Raw genomic sequence first — 27,594 nt, forward strand, 5'->3', positions numbered from 1 at the left:
TTATAGTTCACATGGTACGAGCTGTCATTTAAAGAAACACCTTATAGTTCACATGGTACGAGCTGTCATTTAAAGAAACACCTGGATGGGTCTCAATCTCTCGGAAAAGCAATATTAGGAAAGCACTTATAAGAATTTCTACTCCAAATTTTTTTCTGGCTAGGTATAATCTTACTGAAATGAGCAGGTCTCTTATTCCACAGATATCTGCCTAATATGAATGACACCAAATGATACTGGAAGCTACCCTACACAAGGATACAAAAGGATCCTGCCAAAGAGGAAAAGTTGATTATTTTTTCCTTTTACAAAGTAATAGGATTCTCCTCAAGAGATAGAGTGGTTTTTTTTAAATGATGGAAATTTTTACTAGGAGAACAAGCAGTTATTTCTCCTTTTTTTATGGTAATTAGGAAACTGTCTCAAAGCCAAGCGAAATAAAAACATTAAAAGAAAATGTGGCTTCATGAAATGAAGGATGTAGTGGAGAAGACTTCCTGTGTAACAAATTTTTAAATTGCACAGTGGTAATTAAAAGTAATAAAAGGATAATGGGAAGTGGCATCATGAATATAGGGCAGGTTAATATCATTTGAGATTACTATAAAAGAAGTGAAGGGAAGTGAAGTCGCTCAGTCGTGTCCAACTCTTTGCAACCCCATGGACTGTAGCCTACCAGGCTCCTCTGTCCATGGGATTTTCCAGGCAACAGTGCTGGAGTGGATTGCCATTTCCTTCTCCAGGGGATCTTCCCGACCCAGGGATCGAACCCGGGTCTCCCATATTGTAGACAGACGCTTAACCGTCTGAGCCACCAGGGAAGTCCCACTATAAAAGAATACAGACGAAACAAGTCTTCCAGAACCACTTCAAGCTGGAATCTACATGACCCTCTCTTTATTTTATTTACACACACAAAAGTGCACACCATATATCATCAAAATTCAGCATATTTCAGAGTCAGAAGACTAGGAAAAGCAATGTTCCCTGCAGGTCAGGGTTTTGATGACTGGCAAAATACTAGCAAGCTTGCATTGCAATTTTTGAGCCACACCCAGTCTGCAGTTAAATATAGAGCTTAGTTTCTGGAACTATTGGTCTTCCTAACCTTCACAGTCCAAGTACTCACTGAAAAAATTAAAAGTAAAAAGGAGAAAGGAAAGAGACTGAAACCAAAATCCAAGTACTAATAAACTGTCCTGGGAAGAATTCCAAAATGCTGTAAAGACCAAGAGAATTAAATTACAGAAACCTCAAGCAACATTCTAGAAACACACTTTACAAACATATTTGTCTCTTCTATGCTAATTCGCCCAGGATGTACAATAGACTTATATAAAATGCACTTGTGTACTAGACCCAGGTCTCTGCTTCAGATTTCACATTCAGACTGTATAACATGTCAGCTTAACAGAAGTGACAGCAAATTTAGAGCTAAGACTTAATTTTGGTATGTTATAGCATTGTGGCTATGAAGTTATTTTTGTTCATAAAGAGGAACTTTTATCTGAAGAAACAATTTTCAGATTCTTAAATTTGAGGGGAAGAGACACTCTTAAGCTGAAATTTTGAATACTGATTCTTTGCCTCTTGGGGAGAATAACTTGGATTAATTTTCTGAAGTTGTTTTGGAGATTGACAAAGGTTACAACAACAAAAAATGTTTTCCTTATAATTTCAAAGGGTTCTGGGCTTAAGTAACGATTTTGTTTTATAATAGCTCACTGAAGATGAGCATGAAAAAAATCTAAAGGGAACAAAAAACAAATCATAGGTGTACTGTTTCTGTAAAAAAACACAAATGAAATAGTCTTAATTACAAACACACACAGAGAGATTCATTTTGCCTTCATGTTCTTGGACACACCCAGGTACAGTCTCATCATTCGGCTACTCTTGATGAAAAATAACAGTAGGAAGTAATCTATACACATATATATAGCTCCAAAGAGGGTACTATTGCTTCTACATGTCCCAGGGTGCTCTTATTTATTCCTGTGTCTAGTCAAAGCTTTCTTCAAGTTGTTGCTGCTCTATCTTGGTTAACTGGGCTGAAAAACCTATCTAAGGAGACTCAAGATTTCTTTGACCTTTCTCCCTTGAACCAGAACAGGCACAATAGTCAGGTCTCACTCTTTTGTGTCTCAGTCAAATATCTAAACACTCTTTGAAGACACACCTGCTTCTAAAGCTGAAAGAATCCCCAGTACCAAAGGCAGAAAGGTTAAAAGGGGAAGAGTCATCACATGCTCTGCTTTTGGGCCGCAAGGCCTTCACAGCTTCTGACCATAAACCCTAAAGACACTTCAGGTCTACTCCATCCATAATCCTCTATGTCTTTACCCTCAAACACATCCATCCGCAACATCCCTAGCAATCTGCCTCATACCTCTGTTGAATGGACGAACAAAGGGACAGTTAGGTTTGCTGAATAAAAATCACATTTGAGTCTTACATTATGTTATTTGTATTTGTAGGGATTTCAGATATATGATACGGATGATGCTCTTTCCCTTTGTGAATATGTAAACCACTTGAGGTAAGCCTGGCTCAGTGCTAGCACACAACAGGTGCTCTATAAATAAATGATTGAAAGAATATTAGTCAATTATCTAATTCTATTTTGTCTATCAAAATCTTAATCAAGTCCCCCTGTTATTTTTTTGTTATCTTTTAATTACAAAAATTTTTATGACTACAAAAATTTCAAAACTACACAAATATTCCCATGAACTCCCATGTACCTATTAGCCAGCTTCAACAATTATCAATCATTTTTTCATTTTTGTTTTATCTCTTCCCATTTACAATCTCCATAAAGCTCCTAAGCAAGGAAGGTTGCATCCCATGTTAATCTAGTAGCATCAGACTTCAGAATTATCAAAGGTAAAGTCCATATATTAAAAACAGTCAATGTACACCCAAATAAAAATATACTCCTCTTAGTTAATAAGGAAAACTCAAATCTATGGGAAGCACTGTCTAACTTCTACATGTGGCCAGGCCACTTATTAGCTTTGTGGCCCTGGGAAGGTATTCAACCTCTGAAGAGCCCTGGTTGCCTCAGTAGAAAAAGAAGAAACCAGGACTGTTATGAGACTTAAACGTGGAGGATAAATATATGTGAAACTCCCAATACTGTGCTAAATAACTTTTTTTTTAAAGCTATATACCCCAAAATTCACCCACTTTAATTGTACACTTTAGTAGCTTTTAGTATATCCATCGGAGAAGGCAATGGCACACCACTCCAGTACTCTTTCTTGCCTGGAAAATCCCATGGACGGAGGAGCCTGGTGGGCTGCAGTCCATGGGGTCGCGAAGAGTCAGACACGACTGAGCGACTTCCCTTTCACTTTTTACTTTCATGCACTGGAGAAGGAAATGGCAACCCACTCTAGTGTTCTTGCCTGGAGAATCCCAGGGATGGAGAAGCCTGGTGGGCTGCTGTCTATGTGGTCACACAGTCGGACACAACTGAAGTGACTTAGCAGTATATCCAGAGTTGTGCAAGCATTATCACAATCAGTTTTAGAAATTTCCATCACCCCAAAAGGAAACCCAACACTCTTTCCTTAGTCTTCATCCTCCCCCACAATGTCCCTAACCTCCCCTGTCCTGGGAAACCACATATTTACTTTCTGTCTGTATATATTTACTTATTCTGGGTATTTCATATAAACGGAATATTTCTGGAACTAGATATTTTAAAAGTCAAATATGTGGTACAGACAATGCAATGAGGTCAGAGTGGAAAAAGGCCAAAAAAAGGTGATCTATCTATATATCTATGTCTATATCAGGGAAGCCCGTGTATTAATTATATCAGTATCTTTATTTAAATCTACATAAATCTACTGTAAGGCAGGCACCACTAAGATATGTGCTCAGGACTGTTAGTGAAGTGCTGCAGGGATGGTAAGGAGTAGTAAAACAGTCTGTTTGTGTTACATATGAACAGCAGGGTAGTTAGTGAAATTCTCCTTTAAGTCCTTCACTTTCTTCATTTAAATGGGAAGAAAGATCATTGTGTGACAGGATGGGGAGACTGCAGAGAGAATAAAGTGTGAAATAATGGTTTAGAAGAGTGGGAAAGAATGAACCAGGAAGGTATAGTATGACTGTCTGGCAGAATTAGAGAGCCACTTGAGGTTCATGGTCATGGATTTCAAATGAGCTCAGTCAGAAGGGTTTTTAAATTTTTCTGCAGCCATATTTAGCTCTTCATAACTCTTCTCAAAATGCAGACACAGTATAAACGAAGACACAGAAACAGAAGAAATGAATGTATAAACGGTATATTCTGACTTATGGCTCTATCTGTATCTACTCCACTGATGACCCCTGAATCTCCATGTCTAGGGCCACTGAAATCTGCTCATACAGAGATCTCGAGGTGCTCTCACAGTCAGAGCTCTTAGAGGAAGGAATCTGGGTAGAAAGAGAACATGTGCTTAATACTGCTCACGAGAAAGGCATTCTACTGTGTGTTTTACATTATGCTATCTCACTTGACTCTAATAACCAACTTCATTTAACAGAAAACGGAAATTTCCAAAGATTAATATCAGGTGAAAATGGGACTAAACCACAAGTTTGTATGACTATCTATCACAGTACTTAACTCTTCTTTTTATAAATATGGTGATGGGGGTTAAGAGACATTAAATGATTTGACCAAAGTCAAACTATTTTCTAATGGTGCAGGGGGTATCTCCCAGATAAATGCTCTTTGAGCATCACCACTGCTAAATTATTTTACACTTCCTACTCTGTTATCTCTATGTTCAATCTGTAACTAAGTTAGGTTGATTTTTTCCTGCAATTTTTTTCTGATATCTATTGTCTGCTATCTACTTTCTTTCCTTTTGCTTTATTATTATTAATTTGGGCCCTCATCAATGATGCATAATTACCCTAACAGCCTCCAAATATCCCTCCTCAACCCATTTACATATAAGCTAGTCACTTTTTTCCTCTGAAGCACTTACATATATAAATTATAAATAATAAAATTCCATAGTACAGAACTGTGTAGATTAAATAAATTCACTTCTCATGCAAAATAATTATCAATAAGATCAATAATTATAGACTGTAGAATCCTACAGTAAAATGGAAAGCTATTATTATCAAGATTTTTGAGGGCAGATACTACAACTTAGATTTATTTTACCTTGGCTCTAGGTATATGCTATAAGCTCACATACATACTTAGCTGGCTGATATCTTGCCCATCTTCCATACTCCTACTAACATTATCTAACAGACCAATCTGATCAGGTACATCTCCTTTATGATAAAGCCTGAACACCAAAGCTATGGTTTAATTAAGCATGGTTTTATTTAATTATAGAGTGCATAGTACGATGAAGTCCTAAGTAGAGATGCTCCTGATGAAAAACCCTATGTTCGGCCACAGAAAGTCTCTAACGTCATACTATCCTTTCTATGATTCTCAGACTGGTGAATTTCTATTCATCACCCATCAAAATGCAGCCAAAATGTCATCACTTTGGTAAAGTCTTCCTGACTCTCTCCTCTGCTTGCCTGAGTCTCAAGACCCCATAAATTTAATCAACCATTTTCACGATAGCATTCATTCCTTAGTTCTATAATTATTTAGATGACTGTATCTCTCCACTCCAAGTTTATGAAAAAATATACTTCTAGGCAACTAAAGATTTAATGAGAAGGGACTTCCCTGGTGGTCCAATGACTAAGACTCTACACTCCCAATGTAGGGGGCCTGGATTCAATCCCTGGTCAAGGAGCTAGATCCTGTGTGATGCAACTAAGACCTGGTACAGTCAAATAAATAAATAAGTAAAAATAGATGTTAAAAAAGAGAGTTAATGAGAGGAAAGATCAAACCAGTCAATCCTAAAGGAAATCAACCCTGAATATTCATTTGGAAGGACTGATGCTGAAGCTCCAATACTTTGACCACCTGATGCAAAGGGCTGACTCATTAGAAAAGATCCTGATGCCTGGAAAGACTGAAGGCAGGAGGAGAAGGGGACGACAGAGGATGAGATGGTTGGATGGTATGTTAAACTCAATTGATGTGAGTTTGAGCAAGCTCTGGGAGATGGTGAAGGACAGAGAAACCTGGTGCCTGCAGTTCAGGGGGTTGCAAACAGTTGGACATGACTGAGCAACAACTACTTATTATGGGGGACAAGCAGATATTGTGTGTCTCCTTACACGATGTAATAGGAAGAACAAAGCACCAGTTATATGCCAAAGAATTGAACCAGAATCTAAGCAGGACTCTAACTACCAGTCTACAGAAAACATAGGGTCATGTAATGAGACACTAAGAGGATGTAATTGTCCAAATCTAAAATGTGGGAAAATCAACAGGATAAAATACCTTGATCTCTTTAACAAATAAACAGCATGTAATCTGTGTGTATATGTATGTGTGTTTGGATGTATACAGCAACTGTTACAATTAAGCAACTCAGGAGACCAAATGGAGTGTATAAAATACATGTTTAATGAAAAGGTGAATGAATGAATGAATGAATGCTAATTAGAGAGAAAAGACTCATCATTATAAGTGATGAATTATTCAATTTTGTACTTTGAAAAGCAGGGCCAGATGTGGAAAAGGATGCAAAAGTGTAATAATTTTATATGTGAATTAGTGAAATATTTATGTTTCTATCATGGTCACACAGAAAATTTTCTGAAACATTTTAATGTTTGGGTTTTAATTTATATTTGGATATTCCTTAAGATTTTGAGTAAAGAGAAAAATAAAAACAAATCATTATGGGTCAAATATTAACCATTATTTTTCTGTCAGAGATGAGATACAGTTGGTTTGTATTAGAGCTGCCCATCAAACTTTTCTGTGATGATAGAAATGTTACATATCTGTGCTGTCTAAAACTATAGTCAGTAAGCATATATGACTATGGGGTGCTTGAAATGTGGCTAGTGTGACTAAAGAACTGAATTTTAAAGTTTTAAAAGTTTATGTGATTTAAATCTAAATAGCCACAGCTGGCCACCATCAGAGAACACAGTTCTACATGAATATAGTTTTCTTTTCTACCTGCAATATTTTCCTCCTTCCTTTGAAAGTGATAGTAGAAGTTGCTCAGTCATATCCGACTCTTTGAGACCCCCATAGACTACAGAGTCTATGGAATTCTCCAGGCCAGAATATTGGAGTGCGTAGCCTTTCCCTTCTCTAGGGGTTCTTCCCAGCCCAGGGATCGAACCCAGGTCTCCCACATTGCAGGCAAATTCTTTACCAGCTGAGCCACAAGGGAAGCCCAAGAATACTGGAGTGGATAGCCTGTCACTTCTCCACCAGATCTTCCCAACCCAGGATTCGAACTGGGGTCTCCTGCATCGCAAACAGATGCTTTACTAACTGAGCTATCAGGGAAGCCCCCACTTCCTTTCGACCTAATTAAATTAAATTATGTCCAACTCTTGGCCAACCCATGGACCGTAGGCCACCAGGCCAGGCTCCTCTGTTCACAGAATTCTCCAACCAATACTGGAGTAGATTGCCATTCCCTTCTCCAGGGTATCTTCCTGGCTGAGGGATCAAACCTAGGTTTCCTGAATTGCAGGCAAATTCTTTACCATCTGAGCCACCAGGGAAGCCCTGAATTACCACATCCCCCATTATAAGATCTTGAAGCACAATGTACCTTTCCTTTCATACATGTATTACAATTGCAATTTTACCTTGATTTTTATGATTATTTCATTAACTTCTGTCTCTCCAACCTGACTCTCTAGGAACAAGTTTACAATGTTCACCACTGTACTGCTGCTACTGCATTGACAAGCAAATATTTATCAAGTAAATGTTACTACTAGATAACATTGTATAGTTGAGTTTTTGTGATATATGAAGGCTTTACATTTCTCCTAGTTCCATGTGATTTGACCCAAAATTTAGATTGTCCTTTAACACGCATATATCTACAGAAGTATAGAGAACCATAAATCCCCAGGTACACATCACCCAACTGTAAGAATCAGTAACTTACTGACACCACTCCTGTTTTGCACGCACCCTTGCCCCTATCTTTATGCTTTGTGTTATTCTGAGGTAAATCCCAGATATCATTTTATCATATTATTATAATACATTTCAGTACATGTTTCTAAAAGACAAGAACCCTAATTTTATAAACGCAGCAACATTTACATATAAGCAACCATTATCATAACTGAAACAAGAATCACCATTTATCCAGTCAGGGTTCAAATTTCCTCACCTGGCTGAAGTTGTTTTTCTTTTAAACACTTGAAGAAACTGAGTTATTATGCTTAGGGTCTCTCACGTCATGAATCTGGTTGACTTGAATCTCCATGGTACTGATTAACAGAACTTTGTTCCATATTTCCTAAAAACTTGCAGCTGGATCTAGAGATGTGATTTGATTCAGTTTCAATTTTGATAGAAGGATACTCCATAAGCGGTGTTGTTAATATCCTCTAAGAGGTACCTAATGCCTGCTTATCTATTTCTATGGGATGTTAGCAGCTATCAATGATCACTGTCAGATTATTTCCTTCAGAGTTTGCAAAATAATGAAACTCTAATCATTCTTTCATTTATTAGCTGGAATCCTTCCTCAGGGAAAAACTCGTAAATCAAAGTTCATATGTGCAGAGCAGGTTACATTCTCCATGCCTTCAAATATTTAGTTGGGTGGCTAATTCTCTAGGTGCGATCAGTAATTTTTTTAGTATCATTATTACAAAGAGATTTTTAATCAGTTTGATGAGCTTCAATATTACAATTGTTATTATTACTAGTGTTCAAACTCTTCCCTTCTTTGGACAACAGGAGTCTCTTCAAATTAGCCCCTAAGTTCTTTTGAAATCACTCACTTATCTGCAGTAGCCTTCTTGTTTTAACATAATGTCCAGTCTCATCACTGTATTTCCTGCCCCAGGATTGGAATCAGATATTTCTCCTACTGCTAATGGTATTTAGACCACAACTTGGGCCCCAGGCATGCTTAATTTCTACTAGGTTGATCGCTGTCTACAGGCCTTTTGAGTAGGTACAGATGAGAAGTAACATACCCTCTTCCCACTTTTTTTTTCCCAAGAGAAAACGTAACTAATTCTTACTATTATTTATAATTCAAACTTAAGATTACAGGATTTTCCCATCAAAATTACAGCTGGCTTCTTATTAAAAACTGACAAGGTGATCCTAAAATTCATATGGAAATGCAAGGGACCCAGAATAGCTAAAATAACTTTGCAGAAGAAGAAAGCAAAATTTATCAATACTATAATGCAAGAGTTACAAATAGGTTGTAAGACTAGACATATATAGATCAATGGAATAGAACTGAGAGTCCAGAAACACACTCACATATATAGTCAATTGATTTGACATGAGAGCATGCCAAGACTATCAATGGAAAAAAGTTTTTTCAACAGTGCTGGATGGCTCACATGTGGAAGAATGATGCTGAGTCCCTACTTCACATCATACACAAAAAGTAACTCAAAATGGATCAAAGGCAAATATAGGTCTTAAAGGTATAAAACTCTTGGAAAAAACACAGGAATAAATCTTGGAGACTTTGATTTAGTACAGTCTTCCTAGATAAGACAATGCATACAAAAAAATAAACTGGAGTTCATCAAAAGTAAAAACTTGCATGCTTCAAAGGTCATTATATCTAGTATGTGAAAAGACCACCTACAGACTGGGAGAAAATATTTGCAAACCATATATTTGATAAGGGACTTGTATGTAGAATACATAAAGAAATCTTACAATTCAATATAAAAAGATGACACAAGGACTTTCCCGGCAGTTCAGTGGTTAAGACTTGTACTTCCACTGCAGGAGGCACAGGTTTGATTCCTGGTCAGGGAACTAAGATCCCGCAGGCCGCAACTAATGGTTCTGCATGCCTCAACTAAGACCAGGCACAGCCAAAACAAATAAAATTTTTCAAAAATGTGCAAAGGATCTAAACAGACATTCCTCCAAAAATACGCAAATAGCCAATAAGCATATGAAAATATGCTCAACATCATTAGCTAAGGAAACACAAATCAAAACCACAATGAGATTCTACCTCACACACACTGGGAGGACTATAATCAAATAGACAGATAATAAGTGTTGACAAGAAACTGGAACTGTCATATGGTGCTGGCTGAAATGTAAAATGGTGACTCTGTTTTAGGAAAACAATACAGCAGTTCCCCAAAATGGTGAGAAGAGAGTTACCATTTAACCAGCAATTCTGCTGGTACACAAGTTATGTTCAAGGCAGCATTATTCAAAATAGTTAAAAAGTGGAAACAACCCCAAATGTCCATTAACTGATAAATGAATAAATAAAATATGGTATAGACAGAGGACGAGATGGTGGGATGGCATCACTGATTCAACGGATGTGAACTTGGGCAAACTCCGGGACATGGTGAGGGACAGGGAAGCCTGGCGTGCTGCAGTCCATGGGGTTGCAAAGAGATGGACACAACTTGGTGACTGAACAACAACAACAACAACACATATACTTCGGGACATCAGCTGGCAATAAAAAGGAATGAAATACTGACCCTGAAGACACTACATTAAGTGAAAGAAGGGAGTCACACAGACCACACATTATATGATTCCATTCATAGGAAATGTCCAGAACAGGTAAATCTATATACAGAGAAAGAAGACTAATGGCTACATAGATTTGGAAGGGCCTGGGAGGGGGAGAAGGAATGACAGCTGTTTGGTACAGGGTTTTTTGGGGGATAAAGAGAAGGTTCTAAAATTGATTATGGTGATTGATGGTTACCTAACTGTAAATGTACTGAAAAGCACTGAATTGTGCACTTTGAATAGGTGAATCATATTTCAACAAGGCTATTTTTAATAAAGAATTTTAGATAAATGGCTATTTTTATCCACATACATACAGAGATTACAGTCTTTTACCTAATTCTTTTGATTTAATGTTTGAATCTCTTTTATAATGAAAATTTTGGTTCCTGATAACATTAATTATTACTTGTTTTTTTCTATCTGTATCTAAATAGATTATCTGAATAACAATATTAATAAAAACAGTGAAATTTTTTCAGTTCTTCTTATTTCTAAGCTGTATCCCACCCATGAAGCACAGTCAAAATTGTGCAGTATAAAGTTATTTGATAAATATCCTGAGTGTCTAAGTCATCAATTTATACACATAGTAGGTCTGTTGGTTTCATTAGTTATTTTTTTTCAGGGATCGCCCTTTCCCCTTCATTTCAATTTAATCTTGTTTTATAATTATAAAAATATTTAAATGGTTACAATGTCAAAACAAGGTATATTCAGAGAAATCTAGCTTCTATCCTTATTCCTTCTAATCTGTTTTTTTTTCTATTGGAAATCATTTTATCTATTTCATGGTTTATTCTTTCATTTAAAAACATATTATAAGCAAATACATAAACAAATTGTAACCAAATACATGTGATAGCATAGTATATACATTTGATATTGCCTTTTTACAAAAACATTATATCCTGAATATCACTATCATACAGAGAAGTATCCATTCCAATAACTGTAAAAATGCAAAAAACCCCTTTCAAATAATAGCAATAGGACAGATGGACACACTACGGTTTTCATTCTATGAAAAGAAAAATTCCCTCCTTTTTTCAGCTGCATAGCACTTCATTATGTAAGCCCGGATAGCCAACATATGGATGTACCATATAATTTATTCACCCAGTGCACCAACAGACGTATTGGTTGAATTCAGTATTTTGATATTATTCCAACATATATCTTTGGGATGATTTTCTAGAAGTTTACCTTTGGGATAATTTTTTATAAGTGGGAGTGCTGAGTTAAAGAGCAAACCCATGGGTAATTTTCCCTAATACTGGCAAAATCCTCTCCATGGAAGTTGTTCCATTTTGCATTCCCACAGGCAATGCATGAGAGTGCCCATTTCTCTGCAGCTCAAAGAACAGAAAACACTGTGGAACGTTGGATTTTTGCCAATGTGATAGGGGAATAATGGTAGTTATTAATACCATATAATTTTAATTTCTCTTAATGAGTTAAACATCTTTTCATAAAGTGTAAGAGCCAGTTGTATTTGTTTTTCTGCTGATACCTCTAGTTCATTTTTCTATAGAGTTGTTGGTATTCTCTCTCTTAAAAGTTCTTTATACTTTAGGGACAATAATAAGCAGCAAGTCTTTTATCCAACTTTTCTTTTATTTTACTTTGTTCATTGTTTTTTTCTGCTCCCAATTTTTCTTGTAAGTTATGTAATCATATTGCTTTTGGATTTTGAATCTTAAGAAAAAGTTCACCATTTCTAGGATATGGATGAATCATTCATGTTTCCTTCTATTATTTATATAGATTCACTTTTTTGATTTATTTGAAATTTATCTTAGTGTATGAGGTGAAGAATGCAATATTTTTTGACTGGTACTAATATACTGGAGTAAGGCTGGTACTTTGCTGGCTTTATAGTCTGTGCATATGTATTTATTTGCCCATTTGGTCTAGGAAAAAAAGTCAAGAATTGCTCTAAGGCTAGGGAATTTTATATTCTGTGTTAGAAAATAAAAAGCTCCATTTTCACAGAAAGAAGATCATACTATGACCTTCAGTATTACTGCTATTAAAAACTTTCAAAGGCTTCTGGCATTTTTGAAACTACTGGTATAAACTACATCATACTTTCTTACTGACTGTGTCAGGTAAGATAAACCAAAGATAACTAATTCCTGGATTAAAGACACACTAATTAAAATTAAGGTTAAAAAGTGAAAACTAAGATTGAACAGGAGCCTCACATAGGATAATTGCTCAATGTCTTTTTAGGTGAAATTTCATCAATGATTTTGTGGCCAGTTCTTGTTGCCTTGGGAAAAAAAGAATTGCAAAGCTTTCAAGGTTCAATTCTGAAAATGTATTAGCAATATTACCCATTATTATTAATGTTAGCAATTTTTTAACTAATCCTTCCTCAAACTGACATTATGCGATAAATGGATACTGGTATTTTTGTTAAGGGGACGACTGACTGAAACTGCCCACCCTGGCCAGGTGAGACAGCAGCCACTTGCATTACTAACAGGAGGTCCTGGTAAGGTGGGACTAACAAGCTACCATGCACCGGAAGAATTCCAGAAAGGTCAAAAGGAGAGAGAAAACGCCAGTGCGTATGTCCTACCAACCTCCCAGAATCCTCCTCCCTGGAATCCATCTTGACTGAGCAATGCATGCACCATCAGGAACGAACCTGAGTCACAGTGATTGGCCAGACACAGTCCGGACACTAACCTCATCACCGTAAAACCTGAGACTATGAGCCAGGTGGCAGAGTAGTTCTCCTGGGTTCCCTTATCCTCCTGCTCTCCACCTGGGTGCCCCTTCCCAATAAAGTCTCCTGCTTTGTCAGCACATGCATTTCTTTAGACAGTTCATTTCCAAATATTAGACAAGAGCCCACTTATGGGCCCTGGAAGGAGTCTCCCTTTCTGCAACATCTTCATCAAAAAATTTAACTCTCAATCAATAAAACAATCAGTACTTATACCAAATAGAAACTAATACAACAGCTATTTTGCTATCAAGAGGAAAATGTAAAATATTGGAAATAATTCAAGTTAGATATTATTTAAATGCATGTCTGTTCTGTGATAAATTCTGAAGGAATTTTTTAGAAGGATCCAAATTTCTAAATGAGAAAAACAGAAGAGATTGTAAATGTCATGTCTTTAATACAATAAAGTCTCACTCTTTCACTTTAACCACTCAAGCCTATAAAGATTATTATTCAATAAATGCCTTTTTTCTGATCTATAACAGAGTCAGGAAAGGAACAGATGATAAAACATCAATGGATCTCTATAGTTTTATTTTGCCTACTGGGTCCAACCTTCTCATTAAGAAAGGCTTTTAATTTCAACTTGATCACAAAAATAAAAAGGTGGTCTGAACTTCAGCACTGAAAATCTCCTTCTTTCAGGCAGTGATGTTAATGAGCTGGGAAATATGCAGGAAGAGAAGCAACAGTTAGAACCAGACATAAAACAACAGATTGGATCAAAACTGGGAAAGGAGTACATCAAGGCTGTATATTGTCACCCTGCTTATTTAACTTATATGCAGAGTACATCATGTGACATGCCAGACTGGATGACTCACAAGCTGGAATCAAGATTGCCGGGAGACATCAATAACCTCAGATATGTAGATGATACCACTCTAATGACAGAAAGCAAAGAGGAACTAAAGAGCCTCTTGATGAAGGTGAAAGAGGAAAGTAAAAAAGCTAGCTTAAAACTCAACATTCAAAAAACTAAGATCATGGCACCTGGTCCCATCACTTCATGGCAAATAGATTGGGAAAAAGTAGAAAAAGTAGAAACAGTGAGACTTTATTTTCTTGGGCTCCCAAATCACTGTGGATGGTGACTGTACCCATGAAATTGAAAGGCGCTTGCTTCTTGGAAGAAAAACTATGGCAAACCTAGACAGCATATTAAAAGGCAGAGACATTCCTTTCAAAGCTATGGTTTTTCCAGTAATCATGTACGGATGTGAGAGTTGGACCATAAAGAAGGCTGAGCGCTAAAGAATTGGTACTTTTAAACTGTGGTGTTGGAGAAGACTCTTGAGAGTCCCTTGGGCAGCAAGAAGATCAAACCAGTCAATCCTAAAGGAAATAAACCCTGAATATTCATTGGAAGGACTGATGCTGAAGCCCCTGATGGTGGCTTTGGCCACCTGATGTGAAGAGCCTACTCATTCGGAAATATGCTGGGAAAGACTGAAGGCAAGAGGAGAAGGGGGCGATAAAGGATGAGACAGTTGGATGGCATCACCGCCACACTGAACATGACCGTGAGCAACCTCGGAAGATAGTGGATGACAGGCAAGACTTGTGTGCTACAGTCCCTGAGGTCACAAGGAGTTGGACATGACTTAGTGACTGAAAGACAAAGGCAGGAAGAGAGATGGCAAAAGTCCTAGACTGCATATAATTCACCTCTGGCTGTGGAAAAACCACCTTTTAGTGGAAGCTAAAGTTCAGAATCTGTGACTGGAACAAAGTTTCACAGCTTGTTAATGGCAAAGCCAAGATCAGGCTCCAGGTCTTCTGACTCTGAGTCAAATGTTCTTTTTAGTATACCATTCAATTGGCCAGAGTAGGCAGCAGGAAAATAATGTGAAGCGGGCTCAATGTAAGTACGTATATGCTTAGAAGTTAAATTTAGTTTTAAACATTCAATTCCATTCTATTATTTAAATTATTGAGAAATCACAATATGAAAAAGTTCAATGCTTTTCACCTCTGCCTAATATATTCTTTTTCTCTACCTCTTAATCTTGGGAGATAGTTTTCTAATAGACAATTATTACCTTACTGCATACAAAAACTGTCCATCAAACCAAGATTCTATAAACATTACTTACAGGTAGGAGATGAAAAGGATAATTATACTATAGGATCCACCTTAAATATACTGAACATTTCATCAGTTCAGTTCAGTTGCTCAGTCGTGTCTGACTCTTTTCGACTCCATGGACTGCAGCACACTAAGCCTCCCTGTCCATCACCAACTCCTGGAGTCTACTCTCAAACTCATGTCCATTGAGTCGGTGATGCCATCCAATCACCTCATCCTCTGTTGTCGTCCTCCTCCCGCCTTCAATCTTTCCCAACATCAGGGTCTTTTCAAATGAGTCAGTTCATCGTTATCAGGTGGCCAAAGTATTGGAGTTTCAGCTTCAGCATCAGTCCTCCCAGTGAATATTCAGGACTGATCTCCTTTAGGATGGACTGGTTGGATCTCCTTGCAGTCCAAGGGACTCTCAAGAGTCTTCTCCAACACCACAATTCAAAAGCATCAATTCTTCGGCTTACTGCCAAAGAACACTTCATAACCACATTTAATTAACTTACATAATTTCAAATGAGAAGACTAAAGCTAAGGTCAAATTAAAGTTTACAAAGTACCTACTATGGATCAGGAACTGGTGCTAGAGTCAAAGGACATGAAATCAAAGTCAAAAACATGTACTTCTAGCCTTCAGGACGAAGCTCATTTAGGCTGTGAAAAGTGAAAGTGAAAGTGAAGTAGCTCAGTCGTGTCCGACTCTTTTCGACCCCTGTGGACCGTAGCCTACCAGGCTCCTCTGTCCATGGGATTCTCCAGGCAAGGATACTGGAGTGGGTTGCCATTTCCTTCTCCAGGGATCTTCCCAACCCAGGGATTGAACCCAGGTCTCTCGCATTGCAGGCAGACGCTTTACCATCTTAGCCACCAGGGAAGTTGCGAAGAGTAGGACATGACTGAGAGAATTAAAGTCCAAGACTAAAACCCGTGGGGGATGCTTGAAGATACCACAGAGTCATACGGAGCGAACTACAGTGATGGTGGTCCTGTTACTGCTGCTCCGTCCAAGTTACGAGTCAGAAGAAATAGGGCCAGACCTCACTTGAATAAAAAAGTTAGGTCTCAGTAGCCTCCTACACAATTATTCAATATTTTTTATGAAAATAAGGCTTCAATGAGTTTTTCTACAGTATAATACAAAGATCTAAACTCAAAAAAATTATTTTAAAGTTTCTTAAATCACTGAGGACACAAATTACATTGAGAAATGCTAACTATAGTTTTATGAATTCTCTATGGTAAGATTAATAGTATTTCAATTATATAGTACTTATTCTACCTCAAAATAATTTGAGAGAATCTAGATCTCAAATTACTTGTTTGAAATGAAGGGTCCACATCTATCCCAAGTTTCTCTTTCCTCACTTTGGGAGACTGCTCCTAGGAAAAGGAGACAGGTACCTTTCCATGACAGCCAGACACTCCTTTCTCCAGGTAAATCGACTGCCTCGCCGTAGTCGGAAGGTGCCAGACGTGGCTGAGACTGGGGGAGGCGTTTGTCTCCACTCCGGGTCCTCTATTGGAATGGGTGCTGGTCTCATACTTAGCGTAGCCCCTGAAAATAAACAAGATACTTTTTTGTAAATATCTTGTAATTTACTAAACCAGCATGAAAAATATATCGTGAAATCAACAACTGCCTTTTGCCCCTTCACTGGAACTTGCAGGCCCTATACATTGATACTTATATTTTAAAAAATTATTTGACCAAAATAAAAATCTCAGGAGATAAAAACTCTTCCTTAGGAAAAAAACCCATCATTAATTATTTTAAGTGTCATTTTTTTTTTCCAGCTAGTCATTTGTCTTTTATTTTTGTTTATGTCAACAAAGCTCAAAATCTATCTCTTCAGGGGAAAAAGGATATATGGTTTTTGGCCCAGTGACAACTTAGTCAAAGAATCTTCTGAAAAAATTTTCTTGAGATTCCTACTTGACAGTTTTAATCTTTCTGAACAATATACCCTACACATTCAGATCCTTTTGTTACTATTTAAGTCTTCAGGTTGCTGAGAAAATGGAGCCTTTTAAACAAAGTATGCAGGTAGGAGATGAATTTAAGATAACCCAAATTGTTGCTCCCTGGTGGCTCAGTCAGTAAAGAGTCTTCCTGCAATGTGGGAGACCTGTGTTCAGTCCCTGGGTCGGGGAGATTCTTCTTGCCTGGAGAATTCCATGGACAGAGGAGCCTGGTGGGCTACAGTCGAAGGGGTCACTAAGAGTCGGATGCGACTAAGCACCCTCACTTTCACTTTTCACTTTCATGCATTGGAGGAGGAAATGGCAACCCACTCCAGTGTTCTTGCCTGGAGAATCCCAGGGATGGCAGGGCCTGGTGGGCTGCCGTCTATGGGGTCGCACAGAGTCGGACACGACTGAAGTGACTTAGCAGCAGCAGCAATCTACAGGCAAATCCTATCAGTTTCATCTTCCAAATATATCCAGAATCAGGCCAATTTATATGATCTTCACTGCTCCCACTTTAGAGTAAGACAGCATCATCTCTCCTAAACACAAATTCCTTGGATAGGTTCCAAGAATGGCCCTTCACAGTAAGTCACACCTCCTGGTAATCATGCCTTTGAATCTGGGTAGGCCCTGGGACATGCTGAAAATGGAGACAGTTTGAGGCTAGGTCATAAGGGCTTCCCAGGTGTTGCTAGTGGTAAAGAACCCTCCTACCAATGCAGAAGATGCAAGAGACAGTGGGTTTGATCCCTAGATAGGGAAGACCCCCTGGAGTAGGAAATGGCAATCTACTCCAGTATCTTGCCTGGGAAATTCCGTGGACAGAGGAGCCTGGTGGCTACAGTCCATGAGGCTGCAGAGAGCTGGACACGACTGAACTACACAGCACAGGTCTTAAGAAAATTTGCATTTCTGACTAGACTTCCTGGAATGCTGGTTCTTGGAGAAGTTGGCTGCCATATAAGAACCATGACTAACCTGAGACCACGCTGTTTTAAGGAAGCCAAAGCCAGCCATATGGAGTGAAAGAGGCCCAGTCTGCTCCCAGCTGCTCCTGTGAAATCCACCCAGGCACCAGACATTTGAGAAAAAAAGCCAATTTGGACACCCTAGCTGCAGCAGAAGCTATGCAGAGAGGACAGCTGACAGACTGAAGGCTCAAACATACAGTCCCAATATAGTTGTGTGGTAACCAGCTTCCAAGGTGGCTCCTGAGGAATCCCACCTCCTCATATTGACCTTGTTGTACCAAGATTAGTTTATGCGACCAACAACATGTCATGAAGTGATGGCATCCCACTTTTGGGGGGTTAGACTACAGAATACATTGTGGTGTCTGTGTTGTTATTCTGGCTCTTAGATCACTTGCTCAGGGGGAAACTAGTGGCCATGTAGTAAGAATACTCAGGACGCCAATGGTGAGGTCCATGTGACAGACCTGGCGTTTCTAGCCAATAGGCTGTAAGCAACTGGAGCCTGCAGGGACTCACAGGAGTGACCTTAGAAGAAGACTTGACTACAACCTCATAAGCAACTCCTGAATGCCCAATCCACAGAAATTGTGAGATAATCGATGCTTGATGTTTTCAGCTGCTAAACTGTGGGGTAATTTGTTACACAATAAGATAGAACTAATAGAAGACACCACAACCATCTCCAGTTATTTCCCCAATTTTCTCCAACACATTGAGTATTGTGTTACTAATCATTCACATTTATAAATTTGGCAGGCAAAAAACATTCTAATAAAAAGATTTCACTATTAGTAAGAATGAGCATCTATTCCTATTTTCTGACAATTATTTAATGTATTTTCTCTTGTGAACTTTTATCTTTTGTCCTTCTTTCAGGTTATTCCTCTCACTGGCATATAGATACAACACCAATTGCCAACCATATAGATTGCAACTGTTTTTTTCCAGTTTGTCTTTAGACTTCTTGTTTATGGTGTGCTTTGTGATCTTAATTTTTGTATAGTCAGATCTGTTCATCTGTTCCTTTATGGTCAATGTATCTTGTATTACTCAGAATATTTTTTTAGTTTTCACTTTTGTTTGCACTCTTAATATATACATGATCTCCTGTTACGTGTGATGTAAATATTTGACTTCTTCCTCAAATGGGCAAATATGTCACCTGCAGAAGATATTATAGACTGATAGCTTAAAAGGTGTGGCACAGTCTGGCCTTTTGCCATAGTTTAAATAAAAGTTTTACTGGCACACATCCACACTTCGTCACTTACATATTGCCTCTTTTTTTGGTACTCTAATGGCAGAACTGAGTAGCTGTGACAGAGACCACACAGCTTGCAGAGCCTAAACTATTTACTATCTGCCCTTTACAGGGAGAGTTTGCTGATCCCTGATTTAAAAAATTCCTGGCCCACACACTATGAAACTCTAAATTGAAACCTTTCTTTAGATAGCTCAAGAAAGAGGGCTCTGTTCTGCTAAAATAACTTGGCAATTAGATCTGGGCCCAACTCAAAATTAACAAAGTTTAGGTGTAAAAAGGGAATTATGGGGCTAGAGAGTTTCAGAATCCTTGTTTTGGTATTCTTCTGAATGCAAGCAGAATTTACAGTATAACGAGGGCTCTGGAGTCTAAGTTAGAATATACAGACTTTATTCTACAGCCACGATTCTACAGTCCAAAACAGAGCCAAACTTGTTACTATGGCTTATTAAGACAGAAGATCTGGGTGAGGCAGCAGGGCCCCATCCAAGGTCTGCTCTGGTAAAAGGATATAGAACTTCAGGGCTTCAGTGGGTGGAGGACAAGAAATAGGTCAGTGAGTTGCAACTAGTATGCCGTATCTGTAACTATGGCATGCTTTCTTAGAGTGATAAATGGGTACAAAGAAAACAAAGACTCTTAACCAAATCATGAAATGGAATAAGCCAAGTGACAATAATGGTTCTTTCCTGATATTAAGGTTGATTGGTAATGTAACTATACTTCTTCATAATATTCTCTATTTTCCACGTTTTCTAGAAAAAGGAAACTTAGATGAAATAAAATTGGTCAGGAAGGAAAAGGAAAGGGGAGAAAGGGAAGGAGGAAGAGAAGAGAGTGAAGTAAGAAGTGGCCTGGTTACATTAAAAGAATTCAAGGATATTTATGCACAGAAGGTAGAAACTGAATGATTTCAAACTTACAAACTTAATTTGAAACATAATATTATTATATTACTCTTGAGGGTTTCTTCTTGCTCCTTTTCTTTTGTCAATGTAGTAGTATTTTAAAACAGCACAAGAAGCATCCTGGAAATATTACAATAAACACAAACAATAAACAATAAACAAATAGAAACATGTTCCTCTTGCTTTGGTTGAAACGGATGGAGAACAATGAATAACCCAAGAAAGCGTTCAAAATTATTGACTTTCAGAGAAAAATACAAAGATAGTGGGATGCAGGAACAATGTATACAAGAAGTAAACACAGGCACTCTGTGTTGGCTAAGGAAGCCACTATTTTTTCCCTATAGGAAGTGTGTTACCTGTGCTCTCTTCAGAAACTTTCTCCACATTATATCTGGGCCCCCATTAAGACAAAATTTTGTTAAGAAAATGCACATACCATCCCTGATACAAAGACTGACACTTTTAGTTTGTTTTTTTTAATGCTTACATTTAGAGGGGAAGAAAGGTACCTTTTCATTGTATGATTTTCCTTAATTTTGCATTTTCCCTCAAAACATATGCAAAATTTGCAACACAAAATTCTGCAGATTTATCTAGCAAATCTAAACCTAAGAGAAAGAGAGAGAGAGAAAAAAAAAACAATTCTTCCTAAACTGCTGATAGATTTTTAACATTTTGGTAACTGTTGTCTTTGCATATATAATTATTTTCTTGCTTCTCGGAATTACTTTTGGGTGAGCCTTTGCCAATCAGCTAATAAAACAATGACAACAAGCACGATATCACTACTCCATTCACAGATACTAGCTTCTCTATAAGTAATTCTTCATCTTCCCCACTGTCACACACATGATCTCCCTGAGGCTCTGAAACTCTGCAACAGCGAAAGGAGGAGGCATTACCTCTGATCTCCAAATTTACTTCATGTGCTTGCTGCATAAACCTCTTGGCAAACTTTATTTAACTATTTAATTTAGAAATATGCAGAATCACAGCCATGAGCCAAGAAGAACTCATCAAGCCCTGTCTGCTGTACTAATGTTTAAATTAGACAAGCAAAAGGACTGCTGAGCTTAATTTAATTAAATAAAGGGGCTTTTGATGTCAACCATGCTAAATTTCATACTCACTGCTTTAAAAATAAGCATTTTCTTGTAAATGTCTTCGTAAGAAACAAGATAAAATGTATTTGATCAGCTTCCATCAGCCTATTTTATTCATATGTCTTGGCAGGGGTAGGGTTGTGCTGGGAAATTCTGATGATTGGTCTGTTTATCAGAGAACTACACTATATCTGTAGGATTATGAGTAAAAAATAAATATCCACTCTATTATTTTTCTATTATTATTATTACTAAAAGAGAGACTTAAAAAAAAAAAAAAAAAGAACTATTCAAATGGATCCAGAGTGAAGAGGTTGAAAAGAAAGAACTTCAATAAGGTATAGAGAGAGAAATGCTCTGAGCCCAGGAATAAAGGCACAGAATGTACAAAAATTTTTTTTTTTGGTTGTTTTTCTAAATGCTTAAATTTAGAGGGAGGGGAAAAGGGGCACTTTTTCACTTAATTTTTCAGTTTTTTCTCAGAATATATGCAAAGGGATAATACCATTTACATTTCTTCTGATAAGTTATCTGTCCTAGACAGAGAAAAAATAAGAAATAAAAGATCAAGAAAAATCAGTGACATTGTATTTTCTAACTAACTGCCTCTCAAAATAGGTATGAACTATGTGGACCTAGGTTCTTCAGTTTTTTATATTTTGAAAGCTATAAACAGATAGATAATTTTCTTTTTTTTGCCTTTCTCCCTCCCTCTCTTCTCAATGTGTTTTTGGAATATATAACACAAGTACATGGTACAAAATTTAGAAAGACACAAAAAAGTTGCATAACTAACCTCTCTGCCACTCCTGGCCTCCTCTTCTTTCAGTTCCCCTCCACAGAGCCTTTCTTATCAATTCCTAATATACCTTCCCAGAGATGTTCCATGTTTATGGAACTACATATGTATGTGTATGTATCCCCCTATATAAACAGAAATATACTATGTCATTAGTAGCCTACATTACTCACTTACAAATTTGATATTACCACATATAAATTCAATTCCTGTAAAGTCACCTTTAAAAAATAGCTACATAGCCTGCACAGTATTCCATTCTACAAACATATCATCACTTATTTAACCACTTCTCGACTGAGATACATTTAGTTGGATTCTAATCACCTCTGCAATGACTTGCAAAGAAGATTCTGATGTAGTACAGGCAACTACTGACTACACAGTGGATAAGCTATTCTTAGATGCTAATGTAATTTTGGCTAATAGTTCCAAAGTGCCTATGAAACAAGAATACAATCCTTTAGCTAAAACCAAAGGTTATTTCAAGATCAATGAAAGTGAATTTATCTACAAAAAATTCTGTACCATATTAGTTCTTTTAATCAAGGTGAGAGTACAAAGAAAACCTTTTAAAAAGTTAAATTCCAACTGGTAATATCTAATTACTGTTGATGTAATAAAAATGACCAACTGATCATCACTAACTTATCCTTTTTTCTTCAGCTAACTTCAAATTACATCCTACAGAAAAGACTAGAAAGTTAGAACTCAGAACTAGAATGGATGTGTGTGTGTGTTAGTCACTTAGTCATGTCCGACTCTTTGCAACCCCATGGACTGTAGCTCGCCAGGCTCCTCTGTCCATGGGATTTTCCAGGCAAGAATACAGGAGTGGGTTTCCATCTCCAGGGGATCTTTCCAACCAAGGAATCGAACTCAAGTCTCCTGCATTGCAGGCTGATTCTTTACTCTTTGAGCCACCGGGGAAGCCACCAGAATGGATCTGATTCTCAAATGAAAAACAGGAAGCCTTTAAAAAGGGGACAGTGGGTAATGTAACTTCACTGAACAGCAAATACATATAATTAGAGGAACTTATTCTTAAAGGGTGGAGAAGGCAATGGCAACCCACTCCAGTGTTCTTGCCTGGAGAATCCCAGGGACTCGGGAGCCTGGTAGGCTGCAGTCCACAGGGTCTCGAAGAGTTGGACACGACTGAAGCAACTTAGCAGCAGCAGCAGCAGTAGCATTCTTAAAGGGAGACTCTATATCCTTAAAAAAACCCCTGCTAATCAAGATTTGGATGAATGCTGTTAGCCCTTTCCCATTTTTCTTGTTGAAACTGAATTCCAATCGTCAAATTCCACAATTGACAGTGCTACCTTGATCAGCTACAACAATGCTGACCTGATAGTCTGCTTTCCGGTTTCTAGGGAATTCCTTTTCCTGGTATCCACGTTCCTGTCTGAGACTAAAGTCCAGCCCTGAAATCCAGTGTGGGAATTTACCTTTATCAGCCATGATTAGATTATATGTCAAACACTGATCTGAGTGCCAAACCTAAGAGACAAAAATCCCTTCTCTTACAGAGGCTGATTGCCTGACAGAGTTGACTAGTGTTTGTCCTCCAAATTCTTCACTGCTCTGCTATATATATTCTGCAACATGAACAATCCCTCTGATAGTCTCCCTGGTAGCCAACTGCCAGCATATGACCAGGTTTATGAAACCCCTGGACACAGGTCCTTATTTACCTTGCCTAAACCTTGCTATCACCCACTCCAGTGTTCTTGCCTTGAGAATCCCAGGGACGGGGGAGCCTGGTGGGCTGCCATCTATGGGGTCGCACAGAGTTGGACACGACTGTAGCGATTTAGCAGTAGCAGCAGCAACCCTCGCTATCATAGTGTAAGCTGCCGTATTCAACAGATCAAGTGCCATGTTTTTGTTCCTCTCCTGATTTGCAGTGCTGTGGATCATGGAAGAAGCCAGCTCTTTGGGAAGACTGCTTAGAGCTCAGATTGAAGTGTGGCCTCAACATGAATCTTTAGACTACAGTGTCCTATATGGAAGCCACTAGCCACACCTTCCTGCTGAGCACGTGAAGTATGGCAGATGCTTCAAGTGTAAAATACACACTGGATTTCAAAGAAAAATAAAGAAAAGGAGAGAAAGAGAGGGAAAAAGGAAAGAAAAAGGAAGTACAGAAGGTGGGGGAGAGATCTTAGTAACCTTTTAAAGTGTTGATTAAATGTTGAAGTGATAACACAAACATAAATATATTATCAAAATTAATTCTAGCAATTTCTTATTTCTAAAATTTGGCTATTAGACAATTTAAAATTATATACATCATTTGCATTATATTTTTTTCTAAACTGTGCTGTTTTAGAATGTGTCACTAATGGCAGCAACAGCAAAGTCATTATTTTGAGAGGTTTGCCTGCCTATCTAGATGTTGTTAGAAAAATACCTAAAGATGAAAATTCCTCTTTATAGAAAAACTGCCAGCTAATAAATAGTGGAGGAGTGCTAGACTACATCATTACCATTTTACATTCCTCCATCAGAATAACTGATTCAGGTGAGCATCATCAATGGATGCTAAGACCATTGGCAAAATGGTTGTTACAAAAAAGGCAATTTATCCAGTGTCAAAATAACGCCCGAGAGATTATTTACAACCCGCAAAAACAGGATCTAGTGGCCACCAATTTAACAAATCATCAAACTTAGCAAATGAGGAGTGGTACAAACTGACTTTTACATGCCTCTTGACATGTGGTAACATGAGGTAAAATTACCTACAAAGCATTTGCCCTAATGTTTTATTGTGAAAATTTTCAAACATACAGCAATGATGAAAGAATTTTATAGTGATTATCTGTACCTATACCCCCTAATATTTTACTATACCTAGTTTATCACATAGTCATTTTATCCTCATGTGCTTCAAAGTTAATTAAGGCCATCAGTAAATGTCCTTCTTAAACGATGTATGAATTACTCTTGCCAAACAAATTGAAGCTGAATCTAACCAAGCTTCCAATCCTAACTTTCAGTTTAGGTGAAATACACAGGGTATAGAAAAACAAGTTAGTTCACACTAAGAGGAAAATGAAAAGCCCAGAATGTAGGACACTTTGTAAGATTAGATGGTTTAAAAAATTTATGCCATGAAAGAAAAATTTTAAGTGACTAGATTTCAGAGTCTAAAGAGACATAACAAATTCCAATTTGTCAGCCTAAATAACATTTAATTTTTAAAAAAGCTAATAAATCAAGGGTATGGGATTAACACATACAAGCTACTATACATAAAATATATAAGCAATAAGGATTTACTGTACAGCACAGGGAACTACAGTCGGTATCTTATAATAACCTGTAATGGAAAATAATCTGAAACATATCTAATTGAATCACTTTGCTATACACTTGAAACTTAACACAATATTGTAAACCAACTACACACCAATTAAAAATTAATCTTAAAAAAAGCTACAAAAAACATTCTCTCAACAACTAAAGAAATGTGAATATGGACTGGATATTAGCTGATATTAAGGAATTATAATTAATTTTCTTAGATGTGATAGTAGGGGCTGTGGTTAAGTAGTAGTATCCTTTTTTTAAGCAGACAAATGATAAAGACCCCATGGACAGAGGAGCTGGTAGGCTACAGTCCATGGGGTCACAAAGAGTCGGACATGACTGAGCGACTTCACTTTCACTTTTTCTTTTTTTCTTTAATACTAAAGAGAGAGAAAGAGTGTGTTTGTATATAACCATACATTTAAAAATTCTTTTATTTTATAGGTATAACACAAACACAGCAAATTGTGAACAATCACTGTATCTAAGAGGAGGGTAAACAGGTGTTAAGTGAGCTAGTTTTTCAACTTTTTTGTACATCTGTAACATTTCAGTATAGAAAATGGGGGGCTGGTTAGTTTAAAAAATTCATTGGGGAGAGTATGCTGTTCTCTTTTGTCTACCCAAGCCTTTCAAATAAAAAGTGATCTTTGAAAAACAAGTCTTACCACAGACACACACAAACAAACATGTCTCCATAACACTATTTCCACCTCAGAGCCAATGCTATTATTAGCTAAGAGTCTTCAATACACAATATTTGGATTGATAATTTAGTCTCCAAGCAAAGGCTTTAATGCTATAGTGTTACAGAAGAAGCTCAGTCACAAGGTTAAACTTGAGACTGACCTCACTGTGACCAGTCTTTGTAATGTGTAGACTGAAACAGTCTGTCAAAAACTTCAGATTTTACTTCATATACCACCTGTATCCTGCAATAGATCTTGCATATCCTGTTAACTTCTGACACAAAGGTTTCTGTGATCTTTTCCCTTAAGATTTCATTCTATTCGAAGCCCCAAAGTCAACAGGGCAGCTCACTCTAAAGTCCAAAAACACATTCATTACCCACAATTAGAATTAGAAACAGAAAATTATTAGCAGAAACCACTGGATATGGTATACTGTGAACAAAATAAAAATATTAAATTTATATTACTAAAACAAGATTTAGAAAAACACATAAAACTAGGTATGAAATATTGTATGTAGCTTTAGTTGAGGGCGGGGGGAAATGACCACTGACAATCATGACCATTCTTTCCAATTACTGTTAGAAATGTCATATAACCTAGAAACAGAGAGGCACCTTGGAGGAAGCGGTGAAGATGACTAGACAATGCTGAACACTGAACTAAAAACTAGTATAATAATCAGGGCTTAGATCTTATGGTTAAAGAGAGTTCTCTGGCATAAAGGAGCAACAGCAGTGTATGAAACTACCTTGGGGAAGACAAATCAGCACACGGATTCAATGAAGGAATTAATTATACTTGTCCTGTTTCAAAGGCAATTAAAAAAAGGAAAAATTTTTTTACCAGGGTTTGTCTTTTCAAGCTGATACCATCGGTAAAATGCTCTTTTCTTCTGTTCACTCAGGTCTGACCCCTGCTGCAATAACCAGTGAGAGATCCGGCTCTGGCTGATACCTATGGAGAAAGAGAAACAGCTGCTGTGGGTGCTGCAGTGACGGACGTTCACAAGGCATCTGCTGGCATTAGGTTACTGGGTACTTTACTCTCCTACTCTACAAGGAAGCTGCAACTTGAGCAAGGCTTTTAATATTGGGCTTCTTTGTAAAAGCTGGCTGCAAGGATAGATTCAG

At 37.5% G+C, this 27,594-nt stretch overlaps 1 protein-coding gene and 1 long non-coding RNA gene across 11 annotated transcripts in view; both read right to left on the minus strand.

Moving 5' to 3' along the window:
* LOC139184430 (uncharacterized) overlaps positions 1-16,826 on the minus strand; it is a 43,069-nt gene extending 26,243 nt beyond the window's left edge. Inside the window, exon 1 of the long non-coding RNA XR_011567921.1 lies at positions 41-16,826. This is a non-coding gene — a long non-coding RNA (uncharacterized lncRNA). The remainder of the gene's footprint in view (positions 1-40) is intronic.
* HMBOX1 (homeobox containing 1) overlaps positions 1-27,594 on the minus strand; it is a 204,190-nt gene that overhangs the window by 49,652 nt on the left and 126,944 nt on the right. For all 10 annotated transcript variants that reach the window (XM_019965819.2, XM_019965818.2, XM_019965817.2 and 7 more), the window contains exons 5-6: positions 27,308-27,418; positions 16,834-16,987 (exon numbers count right to left, since the gene is read on the minus strand). In XM_019965819.2, coding sequence (XP_019821378.1) covers positions 16,834-16,987; positions 27,308-27,418 — 265 coding nt within the window. The remainder of the gene's footprint in view (positions 1-16,833; positions 16,988-27,307; positions 27,419-27,594) is intronic.

Source organism: Bos indicus, chromosome 8, assembly GCF_029378745.1.
Source record: "Bos indicus isolate NIAB-ARS_2022 breed Sahiwal x Tharparkar chromosome 8, NIAB-ARS_B.indTharparkar_mat_pri_1.0, whole genome shotgun sequence".
Classification (NCBI taxonomy): Eukaryota; Metazoa; Chordata; class Mammalia; order Artiodactyla; family Bovidae; genus Bos; species Bos indicus.